Source organism: Megascapheus bottae, chromosome 6, assembly GCF_031878675.1.
Source record: "Megascapheus bottae isolate mThoBot1 chromosome 6, mThoBot2.hap1, whole genome shotgun sequence".
Lineage (NCBI taxonomy): Eukaryota > Metazoa > Chordata > Mammalia > Rodentia > Geomyidae > Megascapheus > Megascapheus bottae.
Window position 1 is genome coordinate 2,494,206 of NC_143514.1, and position 19,019 is coordinate 2,513,224.

Genomic DNA, 19,019 nt, shown 5'->3' on the forward strand with positions numbered 1-19,019 from the left:
CCTCAAATGAATTTAAGAATTTGTACTAGAGATAGGAATGTATGGATGATTAAATTCTTGATAAAGCCGATCTTAATAGAAAGCTTGATCTTAATAAAAAGCTGAGGCACAAGCATAGCATAAGGTATTTATATATAACATGTATAGATAATATGTGACATATATACAATGTACCTAATTATATGTTTTATATATATATATATATTTTTTTTTTCTTGGTAGTGGGGTTTGAACTCAGCCTGACACTGTCCCTGAGCTCTTTTGCTCAAGGCTAGCGTACTCTATGACTTTCAACTATAGTGCCACTTCTGATTTTCTGGTTGTTAATGAGAGATAAAGAATCTCATGGACTTTCCTGCTTAGATTTGCTTTGAGCTGCAGTCCTCAGAGCTCAGCCTCTTAAGTAGCTAGGATTACAGGTGTGATCCACCAGTGCCCACCTATGTGTGTAATATTTCAGATCTAACATTCTAGACAATACTTCCATGCAGGGAGCTGGGAGGGAGAAGGCTAAGAGTTTATCAGAGTGTTTTGGAGTGTTTGCCGTATTAGTGGGAAAATAGCCTCCCTAATAGACTGATGAAATCATTAGGAATATATGAATAAGAAAATGGCATATATATTAAGGACAAATGTGGGTGTGAGTGTGGGTGTGAGGACTGAGGTGTATAGCTTAAGTCCTCAGAAGCAAACAGTTTTTACCAAATAGGAAGGAGAATGGAAGAAGAATGGAAAGAAGGAATAGTAAGATCATCCTGGTTTCAGTGTTTTAGTATCTGATTTTGGTATTAGATGGCTCTGTTGAGATAACACCTCTATCCCACTCACTCCCTTCCTTTTTCTCTGGGATATTTCTTTAAAGACCAAGTGGGTAGATTTGGGGATTTTGGTTTTCTTTACTCATATTTTATGGTTTCTTTTTTTAGCATAATTTATTTGTGGGCTTTTTTTCCTGCTGTACTGGAAATTGCACTTACAGCCCCAAGTTCAATTCAATTAAGTTTAGTTCAGTTAAGTAAATAGGTGTTTTATATTCTGACCCATGCAGAAAATTAAGGAGAATTACACTTTTGATTTTTCTATTAGTTAGCGATGTACCACCTTTCACAAAAATATATTAAAACTCCTTATGTCCTAAGGAAAAAATGAACACTGTTGGGTATTCTCTTTTTTGGTCCTTACATTCTTCATTTGAGACACACACACACACATACACACACCACACTTACATTCTTCATTTGATACACACACACACACACACACACACACCCCTTATATGAAGGGGATGTTTTTAATGACAGCTATTTTTCCCCCTAACACACACCCACTCACACACACACACACCTTATATGAAGGGGATGTTTTTAATGACAGCTATTTTTCCCCCTAATATAGGAAGTTCACAGATGGGTGCTACCATAGTAGATGCTTTGGATACCCTTTATATCATGGGACTTCATGATGAATTCGTAGATGGACAAAGATGGATTGAAGACAACCTTGATTTCAGTGTGGTGCGTATACCATTGATTATTAATGATTGCCTGTTAAAGACACCGCTGGGCATGTTGGCTTTTGCCTATAATCTTAGCTACTCAGGAGGCTGAGATCTGAAGCTCGTGGTTCAAAGCCAGCCCAGACAGAAATGTTTGAGAGACTCTTATCTCTAACTTGCAAAAAGCTGGCTCAGGTAAATCTCCAGCCTTGAATGAAAAAGCCAAGGGATTGCAACCATGCTCTGAGTTCAAGCCCAAATACCAGCAAAAAAAAAAAGGCATACTCTCTTAATGTTATAATTTGAATGTTTGTCTCCTCCCAAAATGAATTAAGTCTTAATCACTAATGTGAGGGTATTAGGAAGTCTGGCTTTTGTGAGGTGACTGGGTCATGAGAGCCCTGTCTTGGTTAATATAGTCATTGCCTTTATAAAACAGCCCCCAGGCACTGCTATGGCCCTTGTACCCTTGAGGGCACAGTGAGAAAGTGCCATCTGTGAACCAGAGAGTGGCTCCTCACTGGGCTTGCAAGGCACCTGCTGGCATGTGACCTGCGGAACTGTGGACTCAATGACTGCATCCTTTATGATATTCTTGGTATGGTCTCACTGGCCTAACATATGAATCAGAGTTTAAACTCATGTATTCGTATTGAAAGAAATTCTTTTGGAATTTTCATTTATTATGCAATTTTTACCTACTTTTCTTGCCACCTTCCTCTTACATTTCTGGCCGTTATCATTTAGGCACTGTCTTAAACGTGCTAGGGTAGTACATGGGGGAAGATAAACAGTGGATGAGGCGTAACATGAACCTAGAAAGTGCTTTATGAAAAATAAGCATAAATAATAAACCATTAAGTAAGATTTAATGATTTGTAACTAAAAAAGGATTTAATGATCTGTAACAGCTTTGGTGAGCCTCCATAAAGAGGCTTCTTCCCAGCCTTGCAGCCCATTGGCATAGGGGTGTAGCTTAGCTTTGGAGTGTGCCAGGTATGTTCTACTGCGTGATTTGAGTCTTGCTGTCCCTCTGCACTACCGTGAGGGTGTTTGGCAGTACTCTGGTACAGATGAAAGGCTGAGCAGTTGTTAGGATCAGGTGTCCTGTCTCCCATGATAACTTTGCATCCTCCTTCCCCTCCAGGTCATCATTCTCTTCTCCTCTCTGCTTTTCTCTTGGTAGTCATTCATCTTTCAAACTGTTATTTAAATCCATGATTACTTCTTTACTGATTATTTTCCTAGTGTTATGAAGAACAAACTGTTTACATTATTCTGTGTTATCTGAGCATTTTAGTGCTAGACATCTTTATTGATATTTCTTAATTAAAATAATTCATATTATCACATTTGGGTTTGGTTGTGAGAGGTAGATAATCAAATGTACATTAACTGAAACAAGATAAAGTTTAGTTTCTCTGTCATTTTAGCCAAGTACACAGCAAACTGAGGCTGCTTTGCCTAATTCCTTAATCATCAGGATCTGGAGTCCTTATAGATTGTCCTTTTTATATCTAGTGTATAAAATCTGTTCTCTCAAGTGAGAGGAGGGTATATTTTCTTTTAAATATTTTAAAGTTTTGCTTCTTGAGTCTTTTTTTTTTGCCAAAAGAATTACAAAATGTAGTTAATATTCTACAATAAGAACGACAAAACATAGCCAAGAGAAATGAAGTATATACCATACTTCTGGGTTGGAAAATTCATTATGAAAATGTTACTTCTCCCTGAATTTATTTTCAATACAATATAATGCCAGTAAATATTCCAGCACTTTATTTTTGTGAACATTGATAATTCCAAAATTTATAGGAAGGGAGGCAAAAGGAGCCCAGAAGAGTCAATAAAACATAAAGGAAAAAAATTCAGAATTTTCTTCCAGAGGATGTAAATACATCAAAAGCTACAGTAGTAAAGATGATATGACATGGGGCAGACAAGCAGAATGTCTAACAGTTGGAACATTTCCCTACATATATCTCATGTATGGCAAAGAGGCACTTTTTAATAAACAATAGTGGCTCTCAAAAAAAAAAAGAAAACAAAGTTGCTCCTACCATATAAAATTTCAATTTCAATTGGAGTATGGATAATAGTATAAAAATAATAGATCTTGTGGAATATATGGGAATTTCATTTTGATCTTGTGATAGAGAAAGGGATCTTAAATAGGGTACACTTATCTGAAGACAGGAAGTTTTAATCATAAAGGTACAGTCGATATTGTGTACAGTGTGTGGTAGGCAGCTGTCGTTGGTCCTACTACCATTTATTTTTCTCTCAAGATGACAGTATTGTTCTTTCAGTTTGCTTTTATTTTCTATTTTTCTCTATATATTTTGGATTAAATTGTTTCATATTTTTTCTACCTATTCTTTTGATATTTATACTTCCCATTTTTACTCCTATTTTGGGTTATTCCTACACTTTGAGCATATCTCCTTAACAAAGTTGAAAGTCAAATCAGTTGTTTGCCCTTCTGAAGAACATACTGATCTTAGAATTTAGCTCAGCTCCTTCCTGTGTTATGAAGCTGATGCAAACTCTTCAGTAATGGATGAATCACTACTGGTCTTGACTGCCACTTTTCAACGCATACAGCACTCTGCATTCTGAGGGTTATCAATGCCCACAAGACTCTTCTCTCTCAACTTAGTAGTCTAGTGTTGAGAGAAGCACAGTGAGCATGGATGCAGGCTGTGTAGGATATGTTGGCTGGGCTGAGCACCACGGAAATAACGAGGTGTGGGGCAGTGTGGGTAGTGGTGGGTATTGCTGTCTCACATGGGGGATATGAAGGCTTGTTTATTACAGTGACATTTCTGGGAGGATACTCCAGGGGGGAGCTGTCTGCAAGTTAGGTTTGTCACTGAGAACAGAATGAGAGGTGCCTGATTATTTTCTCTCAGCCTTCTACAGGCAGGACTCCATTGTTTTTGCTTTAGCACTGCTGTGGGAAGGCAGTATCTTTTTATAAGCGAATGTCTTATTCTCCTTGTTTTTATGTTTTGTTTTCCACGGTGTGAAAATGTGGTAGTTCTGTTTCTATATGCCTGTGTGAGGATTATTCTTTAAAAGACTCAGGATTTTCTCAGCTTTTGAAGATGCTCAGCCATTACCCCTTTCAGCATGCCTCTGCCTGGTTTCTCCGTCTTCCTCTAGAACTTGTCTTCTGTGTCACTAGTCAGGGAAGGTAAGAATGTCACAAGTAATCATGCAGTTATCAGATGGGGAAATAGTGCAGCTATTGGTGGATGATGACTTTTATGTTGTGTGGTCAGGAAAAAATTCAGATGTGATTTCTGAGAATTGATAGAATGAATCACTTAGCTAGATGAAGGGGAAAACACCCAGACAAGTGCACAACAAAAAAAGACTACAGACCTGTTCTCGAGGTTGACAGTGCTGGAGTAGCAATGAGGCCTTACAGGGAAGAATGAGAAAGGTTGTCGCAGAGATATGTCAAGGGAAGTCATGGGATCTGAAGGCATTGGGCTGGCAGGCCAATTCTCTGTGGGGGAAGCCAGGGGTTCATGAAAACTGTGGAGTTTCCTTCTGAACCCCCCCCTCTACCCCTACCACAATGCCTTGCTGTGGGTCTGAATGTTCATTCTGCTTAAAGGAAAAGAACATATTGTAATAAAAATGGGAGAAAATGAATACACTATTTGGCTGAAACGGGCTAGAGAAGTTCTCTGCTTGCTCCTTGTCCTCAGTGTTAGAACTTACAAAAAGGCTGAAGCAGGCCGGGAATTTGGCCTAGTGGTTAAAGTGCTTGCCTAGCATGCATGAAGACCCGGGTTCGATTCCTCGGTACCACATACATAGAAAAAAGCCGGAAGTGGTGCTGAGCCTCAAGTGGTAGAGCTCTAGCCTTGAGAAAGTCCAAGGACAGTGCTCAGGCCCTGAGCTCAAAACCCAGGACTGGCAAAAAAAAAAAAAAAAGGCTGAAGCAAAGTCAGGAAATGTGCTTATGTGGGTGGCCTTTACTTGAGCCCTGTATCTTGCTCCTAGCACCAGGGACCTGGAGTTCTGAGGTGATAATTGCTATAGGGAGCTGGAGTATGTAGAGATAACTGTGGAGACTTTTCCTAGTTTCTCAGCTCTGTTGTGATTGGAACGTAGAGAGGAGGACATGGATGAAAGCAAAGAAACCTGTGCAAGTTATTATTATACTTCCACCCATAGAAGGCTGCCTCCCTATTAAAGCTGGCTGTGTGTCCTGTAGGAATGTATAAAGTAGTGTTAAGCACGTTTGTTTTGGGGATGGGTTAAGATTAGGCAGTCACAGTATCAAAAAGTTAGAATTGCTTTTTTTTGTGTGGTACTGTGGTTTGAACTCAGGACCTTGTGCTTGCCAAACAAGTGTTCTACCAATTGAGCGAGGCGTTGAAGCTTTTATGCTGTTGTTTTTCATATAAAGTTGTCTACTTTTGCCTGGTGCCTTGGACCTTGATTTCTCTCTCTCTGCCCTGAGGATCTGGGATCAGAGGTGGTGATACTGTATTCAGCATGGTTTTGAGTTCAGGTTTAACTTTTTTGACTGGAGTAGTCTTGAACCACAACCCTCCTATCTCTACCTCTCTCTAGCTTGATTATAAGTGTGAATCATGCTTAAGAAAAGTTACAATCTATTTTGAAAGTCCCCCCCCCCCTTTTTTTTCCAGTCTTGTGGCATGACCTCAGGGCCTGGGCATTGTCCTTGGGCTTTTCTCAAGGCCAGAGCTATACCACTTGAGCCACTGTCCCCCTTCTGGCTTTTTCTACTATGTATGTGTAACCGAGGAATTGAACTGGCACTTTACCACTAGGCCAAACTCCCTGCTCAGTTAAAGTTCTATGTTAATAAAATGTAGATGTGTCAGCAAGTAATGTGTTCTGTCCATGAATACTGGAAAAATTTTGGGGCAATTCACCTTTTCCTTTTAATTTGTTGTTAAAATTTAATTAGGAAATTACTAATAAAATTCCTATTTTATATCTATGTGTACTTTGTGTATTTGTGGATTCTTGGTTATTCAGTACTGCAAGAACTGAATTTTTATTATAATGTATACCATGTATTAGTGTTTTCTTGACCCTGTTTTCATGCCTACAGCCACGCACACACATATAAACTCTGGAGTTATACTTAGGTTATTAATGTTTCTATATATGAGTCCAACTTCTTTCAGTTTACTTTTTTTAAAATTTTGTTCACAATGTTTGTTCTTATGAACAGTTTGCATTTCAGAAGCATTTCAAGTCAATTTATTATACAGACTATTGGTTTTATGCTCACAGTTTCTGCTTTCCTAAAGGAAGTTTATATATTGTCACATTTCTCTCTACTACTTTATTATTACATTTTACATTTCTAAATCATTTTTCTTTTTGATATATATGTGATTGTGTCTGCATGAATTTGTCACGTAGGAGCTGGTTTCCTTAACATTATTAATTCATTAATTACAGTTCTACCATTTTAAGATTTATTAAGTTATTTATATACCAGGACAAATATTTAAAATTCATGAGCAGAGAGAGAAATGATAATTACGCTGTAGTGATTAGAACATTAGGCTGGGGTCGGAAAGGAGAATGCTGTTCTTGAATGTTCGTGAGGGAGACGGCAGTTGGAAGCAGCAGACTATGTGGGAAATGGCCCAGTGGTTTCTGGGGTTGGGGGCCAGGGGCTGGGGGCAAGAGGGACAGAAACAGTTGTTTCAGTAACATGAGCAAATGGCAGATAAGGTTGTAATTGCACAGGAAGTGAAGGTACAGAAAGGGGACGCATTCCAGGAGCTTTTGAGAACCATCGGAAGTGCTGCAATGATTTCTCAACATGAAGCACTGCATGTACACATGTGACTCTTTCCCACCTGTTTTCACAGAACTCAGAGGTGTCAGTGTTTGAGGTTAACATCCGCTTCATTGGAGGCCTGCTTGCAGCGTATTACCTCTCAGGAGAAGAGGTGAGTGACATGGAGTGACACACTGCTTGGGCGTCACGTGTTGCTGACAAAGCCGTCCTTCAAGGTTCTGCACTGAACTGCACAATCCAGCGAGGCAGGAAACTACTGAGGCCGATGAAGGAATGAATCAGGAAGTGTTCGTGTAGGTTCTCCTAAGGCGGCAGAACACGATTAGCCAAAATGTCTCATTTGGAAATTGAATGCAATTTATTACTATGAATAAGTAATAGAAATTTCACATTCTCCTGTCTGAAATTCTTGGTTCAGGACACAGAGACCCACTTGAGACCCATGCTGCTGGAAATAGGAAAATGGATGTGAGAAGTTACTGTTTTGCTACTATACTCAATTGGGCTGCATTTCAGGAAAGGAAATAGGAATGGAGAGATTGAAGGGGTTATTTTTTAGTTGGCTTATTTGAGAAACTGCTTCACCCATATTTTTGACAGGTTGAATTTGTTTTGTTTTTTGTGATGCTGGGGGATTGAGTCTGGGGGCCTTTCTTGCTATTCAGATTCTCTCTCACTGTGCTCCGTCAAATGGTCGAAATGATTTGTTAGTCTTTTTTTAGATGCAAGAAAAATAGCTTTATTTGTTTGGTTGGTGAGTTTTGGTGCTGGTACTGGGGTTGAAATCAGGCCTTCTTGCTCTTGCCACACTTCCCCTCCCAACTTTTTTGATGGTTAATTGGAAGTAAGAGTCTCATGGACTTTTCTGCCTGGGCTGGCCTTGAACCTCAGTCCTCAGATTTCAGCCTCACAAGTGTCTGGAATTATAGGTGTGAACCACCAGTTCCTAGAGCTAGATCTGTATTTCTGAGCTCTGCAGTTTTTCTTCTTTATGAATATCAGCATTTTTTCTAAGGCTATGGACATGCCAGGAAATTCTCTCCTTTTTGGTTTATCTGAGAAAATATTTGTTTTTCCACTGTTGAAGAATAATAGATTGGTGCCTTTTTCTTTCCTCAACGTTGAAAAACATTTCTCTTACCATTTGCATGCTATATTGGCTTGTTTTTGACTACTGTAACAAAATGCCTGAAGCTGGTTTATTTAGCTCCTTGTTTCAGAAGTTGCAAGTTCAAGATCAGGTAGCTTTAGCTGACTCCTGGTGAGATTCTTGTAGCCAGTGGCAGTAGGATTACATGGTGAGACTGGAAATAGAAGTTTGTGGGCTCAGCTCCTGTGTTTTAGTTTGAGTAGTTTGTGGAGACCTGTCTTCACATTCAGCCATTTTGTTTTTCCTCATCTATTTTCAGTGTAATTGTGAGCCAGCTCACTTTGCTACCATGTTCCTATGCTTTTTTTTTTCTTTATTTAATTTTCTAGATTTATTGACTAATACAGTTTCTGTTTGCTAAAATTCTTGTCTTCAAGTATCTTGATTGTTTTAGCCTAAGTATTGTTTTGTTTCTTGCTTGGTCTCTAGGGAATGGAGAGAATTTTTTTTTCTTTGCTTTCCTATGTATTTCATAATTTTTGTGTGAATGACAGATATTATGCATAGGACAGTGAAAACATGTCAGTGATATTTGTGCCTCTACTGCTAGTGTCAGGGCTGGGGTCAGTGGGTTGAGAAGGGTTTGTGCACATTCATGGCTAGCTTTGCTTCAGGGTGCTCCTGGTTGCCGAGTCTCATATTGGACTGGGTCTGGTTTGCAGGAAGTTTTTCTCACTGTCTCACTCTATTAGGCATTACCTGTATGTCAGACTCAGAGGAAGCCTCTCCATTCTTTTTTAATATTTATTATTATTTTTTATTGTAATATATAGAGGGGTTAATTACCTGTAAGTCAGACTTAGAGGAAGCCTCCCCATTTTTTTTCTTTTTAAAAATTTATTATTTTTATTGTAATATATAGAGGAGTTACAGTTATATTCGCCAGATAGAAGGTGCATTACTTCTCACACATGGATGTTTTTGTAGCCTCTCCATTCTTATCTCCCACTCCCAACCAGCCAAATTAGTCCTTACTCCGTTCTTAGTCTCTGTCTGTCCATCCATCCATCCATCCATCTCTTGTTTCATTGTATGTATGTTGAAAGGCATGAATCCACATCAATAGCTGTTATTGCATACAAGCACTACAAAGGTTCTCCAGCCTTCTGCCTTTTTGGATTGTTCCTGCTGTTTCAAGATACATTTTCCTTATTTGCTGACTGCTCCGGCTGTTGACTTTCTCCTCACCTATAGACTGCTGCCACATTCAGTTCCTGCATCTTTCTTCCCTGGGACCCACAGAGATTGCGCCTGCCTTTGCTTGGCCAGCCTCACCTGCAGTGTTTTTATAAAGCCTTTTTTAAAAGACATCACCCTCCTTCCTAGCCCTATCTCTGGACTGGCCTTTGACCTGGAATGAATTATTAAGTAGCAGTAAGAGGAGAACATGGAAGGATTTTATATTTTAATGTCTTCAGTATTAGGTTTTGGTTTTTATTTTTGCAGGTTAGAGGCTATAAAATGTCCTTGAGAAAGGAGAGGAGCCACTTATCAACAACTTTTTTTGTTGTTGTTGTCGGTCCTGGGGCTTCAACTCAAGTCCTAGATGTGTTCCTGAGCTTTTTGCTTGTGTCTAGCACTTAACCACTTTGAGCCACAGCGCCACTTTGTTTTCTGGTGGTTAATTGCAGATAAGAGTCTCATGGACTTTCCTGCCCGGCCTGGCTTTGAAACTCAATCTTCAGATCTCAGTCTTCTGAGGGGTAGGATTTACAGGCCTGAGCCACCAAACACCTGGCCTAAAAAACTTTTGTGCTTATGTCTTAAGTGCTATTTTTTTTTTTTTTTGCCAGTCCCAGGGCTTGAACTCAGGGCTTGAGCACTGTCCTTGGGCTTTCTCAAGGCTAGAGCTCTACCACTTGAGCCATAGCACCACTTCTAGCTTTTTCTATGTATGTGGTACCGAGGAATCAAACCCGGGTCTTTGTGCATGCTGGGTAAGCTTACGTGCTGATTTTTTGTGTGTATGGTTGATGGACTTGATTGATTTCCATAGTGATATGAATGTTATCCAAAATTAATTTGGAGTGGTTTCTACATGGGGAGCTTGAGCTGTAGCTCCTTCGTATTCCTCGCTTGTCTAGAGGCCGAAGCAGAGCATTGCGTCATTGATGTCATAGAAAAGGCTCAGATGCTGAAGAAATGTATGGTGCTTCCATTTTGCAATTCCTGAAAAGAAGAAACGTTTAAGTGAAAGTGAACACAACTATGTGGCCATTTGAGGGTTTTTTTGTTTTTTTTTTTTTTTCTGCCAGTCCTGGGACTTGAACTCAGGGCTACCGCCCTGCCACTTGAGCCCCAGCATCACTACCAGCTTTTTCTGAGTATGTGGTACCAAAAAATCAAACTCAGGGCTTTGTGCATGCTAGGAAGGCACTCTACCACTAGACTATGCTCCCGGCCCCAAGTGTTCACTTCTGCTTTGCATCTCACCATCATAATGTATCCAGCAAACGCTTGTACCATCTCTAACTTGAGCCTCCTCATCTGTCACCATGTGAAAAAGTTAGAGCGGTGTGAAGAGAGACTAGGGTGGAAGAGTGCTCATAATACCTGACTCAGTCAGTGCTGTCATGGCACTCTTCTTTCACCTCTGGCCTATCTGTAAGAGGAGAGATTGGTTCTACGTATTGTATAATAGATAATAAATTACTTATGATAGCCAGCTTTACTGAAGAGTAAGCAGAACATGTTAAGATTGTCTCACACAAGAGAACTTTTCCTGGCCAATTCCCTTTCCCGTGTGATCATTTTACATTGGAAGTCCCAGTACACTCCTTTTCCTGGGAAACCAACAATGACATGTATTAAAAATTAGCGAAACAAGCTGGGCGTCCGTGGCTCACACCTATAATCTAGCTGCTCCTTAGTAGGCTGAGATCTGAGGATCAGGGTGCAGAGCCAGCCCTACTCAAGAAAAAGCCAGAAATAGGGGCCAGGAGTTTGGCCTAGTGGTAGAGTGCTTGCCTAGCATGCATGAAGACCCGGGTTCAATTCCTCGGTACAACATACATAGACAAAAACTGGAAATGGCCCAAGTGGTAGAGCTCTAGCCTTGAGAAAACCCAAGCACAGTGTTCAGACCCTGAGCTCATGCAGGACTGGCCAAAAAAAAAAAAGCCAGAAGTGGTGCTATGGCTCAAGTGGTAGAGTGCTTGCTTTGAGTAAAAAAAGCTCAGGGACAGCGCCCAGGCCTGGAGTTCAGGACCCAGGACTAGGGGAAAATAGATGAATGAAACATAGAAGAATAATTGAATACATTATTATTCTGATACTGAATGGACAGTAGCTACCGTTATATCTCATATGAACCAGAAAGTTAACTGTATAATGTAACAAAGGGAATATGTAACTAAAGAGCACTTTAGATGCATTCTTTTATCTGGCATATGGAAATGTGTGAGAGTTACATGCCATTTTAACAAAGTGTTTCTCTTGCGTTAATTTATTAATATCATAAATGGAAGGCTTAATCATTTTATTTCTCAGCATAAGGCTATTTATATTACTCCCAAGTTAAAATATCTTGATGATTTATGATGTTTACTTGGAGCTAGCTTCAAATATATGGCACTTCTTCAACATAACTATTGCCTTTCTTCATTTTTTAGTACTTATCAAAGTGGCCTTCCTTCCTAAGGAAGATAGTGTAATTTATGTGGATAATAGCACCTAAAAGGTGCCAGATAAAATAGATAAATTAGTGTGGAATTTAGGGTTTATTCACAGATAATGGAAGCAAAATAAATAGCAGCTGTATATTTTTAAAACCAGAATGTAAATGTACTCTTATTACCTATAGGTCAGATCATTCCAGGATATGATAAGTTCAGGGGTGTTTTGTAAGACAAATAAAATGGCCTTTAACTTTAAAGTCCTTTAAGTAAAATTAAGTTATGGAAAAAAAAAATGTTGGCTGGGAGTTTGGCCTAGTGGTAGAGTGCTTGCCTAGCATGCATGAAGACCCGGGACTCAGTACCATATACATAGAAAAAAGCTGGAACTGGTGCTGTGGCTCAAGTGGTAGAGTTCTAGCCTTGAGAAAGCCTAAGGATGGTGCTCAGGCCCTGAGTTCAAGGGCCAGGACTGCCCCCCCAAAAAAAGTGTTAAGAGCTAGGGAATAGGCAAGGCATTGGGTTCTGTCTCCAGCGCCACCTTACCTCAAAGGAACGACAGAATAAAATCAAATAAGAAAAAAAGAGAAGTGTTAAGGGTGCTATGCTTTCTGTATTCACATATCAGAAATTGATTGTCCTCATTACATTAGTGCTCACTTTAATTTTTAAAAACCTGGTTTGGCTTGAGAAATGGCTGCAAATTTGAGAGGTTCACATCCTGTTCTGCAGATGTGCTGGTGATTGGGCAAAGCGTTCTACTGAGCTCTGTTGACATAGCAAATAATAAATAATTTCAAGTATATTCTCCAGCATATCTACATATGAGGTCATATATACATTTGTATATGCATTTTTATGTGCTTAAAGTCACCTAGTAATACTAATTCATAGATCTTGATTATAGTTATGGTTACTGATCTGATTAATTAGAAGACAGAGTTTATAAATAGCTTTAACAGTAGCTAGAAATTTTGGAGTAAAGTCTGGGACAGAGGGAGAAGGCTCAAAGGCTTCATGCAGGGCTGCCTACTTCCTTGGCTAAGCGCAGAGCTGTACAGGAGTGGGACAGACACCAAGCAGTCCTAACTTGCACTGAAAGACCTGAAAATCGAGTAAGTGCTGCCAGCTGTGGAGAGACAGTTGAATTTTGAGTTTAAGAGTCTCATAAAAGAAAAATGAGCATATAATAGAGTATTTAATGGAGTACACAATAGAACTCATGGTCTCTAAAACACATACCAACCACAGTTGACCAGAGAGCAATTTGAAGTTATTCAGTATATAGAAAAATCAGGGAAAAATATAACCCATATATCTAAAAGAAATGTAACTGATGACCTGTTTTGAAGTAACTTAGATACTGAAATTAGTTGACAGGGGTTTTATGGCAGCTTTTTACAACTGCCCAGTTGTATATAGGAAAACATTTTTGAACATGTGTAGTTGGAAATCTTATGAAGTCTTTGAGAAAGAAAAGCAGTGAAAAATCCAGGAATGAGAACTAAAGTATCAAAAAAAAGAATTCAGTGTGTTTGCCATTTGGAGATGGCAAGAGCCACTAAACTTGGAAGATAGATCAATGTGAATTATTCATTGTGACGCAAAAGAGAATCTTAAATCTTAAAAGAAATCTTAAAAGGAGAACAGAGGTTTAGAAACTTGTGGAACAATGTTAGAAAAGCCTAGTTTGCTTTTAAAATTGGAGTTCCAGATGGAGGAGACCAACTAGCTAGAAAATATAGTTGAAGAAGTAATGGCTATTTTTTTTTTTACATTGGTGGTAGATCTAATTTCAGAGTAGGTTCTTAACAAGATGTGTTCCAAGCACCCCAGATGCCTCTTGATCAAACACCTTACCACCAAAGAGAAAGAGAAAATTTGTAAGCATCTAGGGGAAAAATGACAGTACTGGGGCTGGGAATGTGGTTTAGTGGTAGAGTGCTTGCCAAGCTTGCACAAAGCCCTGGGTTTGATTCCTCAGTACCACATACACAGAAAAAGCTGGAAGTGGCGTGCTGATCAAGCAGTAGAACTCTAGCCTTGAGCACAAAGAAGCTGAGGGATAGTGCCCAGGCCTTGAGTTCATGGGACTCTTACTCCACTTAACTACCAGAAAACCGGAATTGGAATTGTGGCTCAAGTGGTGGAGTGCTAGCCTTGAGCAAATGAAGATCAGGGACAGTGCCCAAGCCTTGAGTTCAAGCCCAGGACTGGGGATGGGGTGGGGGGGAAGTACAGTGTTTGAATGATTCAGAAGTACTCATCAGAAGTCTTAAAGTATATTTTTCTTGTTAATTTCTTTTAAAAGTATGATTTGGTTAAAGCAAAAAGTAGTACCTCACCTGTACAAGTAAAGGGTTTTATGTTTTATAGGAAGTTAAAGTCTACTTGAAGATGTATTGTTTTGTTACTGGAGTAAACACTAAATGAAACAAATGCAAACATCAGGAATAACCACTTTAAACTAGGCCAAGTAGAAAGAAATAAAAGCATTCCCTCTTCCTTCCCCACGCCAAAAAGTAAAGAGAAAAGTAACAATAGTGGTGAGAGGCAAAATAAAAAGTAGGGCTGAGAGTGTAGTTCAGCAGTTCTGAAGCACTTCTGGTTTTCTTCTAGTAGTTTCACAGTTTGGATTTTCACATTTAAGTCTTCAGTCCATTTGCAGTTGACTTTTTTTTTTTTTTTGGCCAATCTTTGAACTCAGGGACTTGAGCTCAGGGCCTGCGCACTGTCCTTGGGCTTTCTCAAGGCTAGAGCTCTACCACTTGAGCCACAGCACCGCTTCTGGCTTTTTCTGTTTATGTGGTATCATCTTTGTGCATGCTAGGCCAAACTCCTGATCCTGCAGTTGACTTTTATATAGGGTCAGAGAAACATTCAAATTTCATTCTTCTCTGTGTGAATATCCCCTTTTTCTGTTCCATTTATTAAAAAGTTCCTTCTTCCACAGTATGCCTTTAGATGATTTGTTGGAAATCAGCTGGCTGTAGCTGTGTGGGTTAGCTTCTAGTCTCGCTATTCTGTCTCTGTATCTGTTTTCATGCCAATAGCATGCTGTTTCCATTACTGTGGGGTTGTGTGCTTTGAAATGAAGGAATATAATACCTCCTACATGTTCTTTTGCTCAAGGTATCTATGGCTGATTTTTCCTTGTTGTTGATATTTATGATAAAAGTATCAGTGGGGGAGGGAAAATGCGAGGGGATAACACTGCTCGAAAAGAAATGCACTCATTACCTTATGTAACTATAATGCCAGTCACCTTTACAATCAAAGAAAAAGTATCAGTGTCTTCACACAGGAAGAAATTGTGAGTCACTGAAGAAGCAGGGCTGGTGGCCCATGTAGATGATGTAGCAAGGTCTCTGTGTGACAACCAAGAGAAGCAAGTCCAGAATAGAACATGTGGTATTTTTTGCTAAGATGGAGAAATTGTATGTGTGCGTGCGTGCGTGCGTGCGTGCGTGCGTGCATGCATGCGTGCGTGTGTGTCTGGGAAGGCTCAGAAGTAAGGATTTGATTTGCTGTAGAAGGGCTAGAAACCATGTGTGCCACCCACTGGTTTGGCACACACATTTCCTATGGATTGAATTGTTGGTTGCATTATGGAGAGAGCTGTGTGCTTGAAGGAAAGACTTGGACAAGACTCTTCCTTTTTACTTCGATACTTTTTGGATTTGCCTGCCTGGCATATTAAAAACTAATGTTTTAAATTGACTGTTGTTGTTGGCTATCGAAATGTTTTTCAAACTAGGGACTATGAGTCTATAATGTACTTAATTACTAAAAGGTTTATGTATTTATGAATAAATTTAAAGTATAATCTTAAGAATTTCTCAGCATATGGCCAGGAGCATGGCCAAGTGGTAGAGTGCTCACCTAGCATGCCGGGAGCCCTGGGTTCCATTTCTTGGTACTACATTCAAAAAAAGAGCCAGAAATTGTGTTGTGGCTCAATTGGCAGAGCACTAGCCTTGAGCAAAAAGTGTCCAAGGTCAGTGCCCACGCCCTGAGTTCAAGCCCCAGGACTGGCAAAAAAAAAATAAAAAAAGAATTTTTCAGTGTATTAGGGTATTTTCTTTGAACTGTTTACTATATTTAGTTACTATATTGTATAACTTGTTAAAGGTAGTTGAAATTTAGACAATATAATATTAGCTAATTCCAGATGAGAAATGAAAATGCTTTCTATTTTAACTCATTTAAATGCTAGCTTCCCCCTTTTCTCTCTCTCCCCCCCTTTCTTTCCCCCCCCTCCCCCCAGTTCTGAAGCTTGAACTTAGGGCCTGGGCACTGTCCATAAACCTCTTGGTACTCAAGGCCAGCACTCTACCACTTGACCCATAGCTCCACTTCCGGCTTTTTCTGGTTTTGTGGTGCTAAGGAATTGAACCCGGGGCTTCATGCACACTAGGCAAGCACTCTACCACTAAGGCCCATTCCCAGCCCTAGCAATTTTTTAAATCACTATTTTGAATATTAGTTTTTATGTATTTGTTTTTGTTGTTGTTGGCCATGGGACTTGAACTCTGTGCCTGGGCATTGCCCCTGAGCTCTTCAGCTCAAGGCTACTGCCCTACCCCTTAAGCCACAGTGCCACTTCTGGTTTTCTGGTGATTAACTGGAGATAAGATTCTCACAGACTTTTTAATGCCTGGGCTGGCTTTGAATGACGATCCTCAGATCTTAGCCTCCTGAGTAGCTAGGATTTCAGGTGTGAGCCACTGTGCCCAACTTTTAAAAATATTAATTTTGGGGCCGGGAGTTTGGCCTAGTGGTAGAGTGCTTGCCTCGCATGCATGAAGACCCGGGTTCGATTCCTCGGTACCACATACATAGAAAAAAGCCGAAAGTGGTGCTGAGGCTCAAGTGGTAGAGCTCTAGCCTTGAGAAAGTCCAAGGACAGTGCTCAGGCCCTGAGCTCAAGCCCATGACTGGCAAAAAAAAAAAAACAAAAACAACAAAAACAAAAATATTAATTTTTTATATAGAAAAGTCATGATATAAAACAAGTTGCTGATGTTAATATCAATATAAAATAAGTAGCTACTATTAATATAGCTAGTAATAACTAATATAACTGATCAGTAAGAGCTAATTTAACTCTGGTCTGACTGCTTAAGAGTGGGTGCTGATGGCTCATACCTGTCATCCTAACTACTCAGGAGGCTGAGATCTGAGGATCCAGCCCAGGCAGGAAAATAAACCACTCAGAAAAAAGCCAGCAGTAGCACTGTGGCTCAGGTGGTAGAGTGCTAGCCTTGAGCTCAGGGACAGTGCCCAGGCCCACCACCACCACGAACAACAACTAAAACTTGGTCCTTCCATCCTGACAATACTGTTTATCATATATTGTAACTTCTCTTTCCTATGGGATGAATGTTCAAAGGGAGAGAACTGAATTTACATGTGATTTTCTGAATTAATGAGCTAAGATACTTAAAAGTTTTATCTAAATCATTGTGATTGTTGTGTTGAAGTAGATATTGACGGAAATGGTCACTTGTAGCTGTGTCTCTCAGAGATGTGTGAAGTGCATTTTGTCTTATTTAAGGAACTTTGCAGAGTATCTTAACATCATTTTTCTTTAAATTTTTTAAAAATTGTTGTTATAAAGGTAATGTCCAGAGAGTTACAGTCACATAAGTCAGTAATGAGTACAGTTGTTTTTGGACAGTGTCACCCTTCCCTTGCTCTCTCGCCCAGTTTTCCCTCCCATTCCCCACCTACAAATTGTATAGTTCATTTTCAACATAGCGTCCAGTGAGGACCACTGCTACATCTTTTCACCCTTTGCTCCTCCATTCTGTGCCTCCTCTTACACTCCCAAAGACATACAAACTGTCAAAAGAACAAGGTGTGGTGGCTCATGCCTGTAATCCTAGCTACTCAGGAGGCTACGATCTGAGGATCAAGGTTCAAAGCCAGCACACACACACACACACACACACACACACACACACACACACGAAAGAAAAAGAGAGAAAAAACAAAATCAACAAAAAAGAACAAAAACCTCTTTTTTTGTCTGCTGGTAACACATATTCCTCTCCAATATTTTCTGCCACCAGCAGTGTAGGGATGCTTTGCTCAGTATAATCTCCACTAAAACTCGATGATGTGAAGACTAGAATGTACCTAGTATATGAAGAATAGAATAACACTTGGGGGCTATCAATAGACAGAATCCTAAATAATCTGTGTGGAATCTTTTTAACAGTACATCAGCATGAAGCATGTAGGATGGAGATCATACCACTAACAAAATGTTTTGAATCCACTTCTGAGTTAGTGGTCTTCGGTGTAAGCACACAAACCTATTTTATTGGTCTATCCTAAGCAATAGTAGATTTTTAACTGTCTAGATCTTGTTAATTTTACATGCGAAGAAAATAGAAGCCTTGCTGTTCACAGATAATAGCACACGACGTTAAGTGTTTGGAAAAGTGACTGCTGACATGAAGGTGATTTGTTGATTTGAGTACTAAAAAGCAAGGGTAGGATGGGAGGATAAAGCCTTTATAACTCTCAGTGTAAACTTGTAGTGTGAATTCAAATATTTTCTTTCATTTTTCTAATGCATTCTGACTGTCACGGAAAGTGTTGAGACATAAATGTGTTTCTGCTGGTTCTAGTGTACTTATCCAAATTGCGTTACATTTTTCTTTTGCTTTAATAGTTGAACTAAGCTAGTGTTGGCTTGCAGGGCTTTTTGTGGGGCTTTTTTGGCCAGCTGAAACTGCAAGTAATAACACCCAAACTATGTCCGTTCTTTTAGTGTGTCATGGGTTCAGGGTGTACATGTGGGGTACCTTGGCTTAGTGTGCAGCTTGTAGTCATTTACTCTGGTTTCTGGGTGCTCTTCAGTAACTATGAGGTTCCTCTCTCCCATTCTCCTTACCCCTGTGGTGTCATGCTAGGAGTGGGAGCAATAACCAAGTGAATATTGTG

The 19,019-nt window shown here is 39.7% G+C and overlaps 1 protein-coding gene across 1 annotated transcript in view; it reads left to right on the top strand.

Annotated features, from left to right (window-relative positions):
• The window catches only part of Man1a2 (mannosidase alpha class 1A member 2), a 74,666-nt gene that overhangs the window by 22,426 nt on the left and 33,221 nt on the right, over positions 1-19,019 (top strand). The window contains exons 4-5 of the mRNA XM_090334097.1: positions 1,396-1,514; positions 7,372-7,452. Of these exons, the coding sequence (XP_090190223.1) occupies positions 1,396-1,514; positions 7,372-7,452 (200 nt within the window). The remainder of the gene's footprint in view (positions 1-1,395; positions 1,515-7,371; positions 7,453-19,019) is intronic.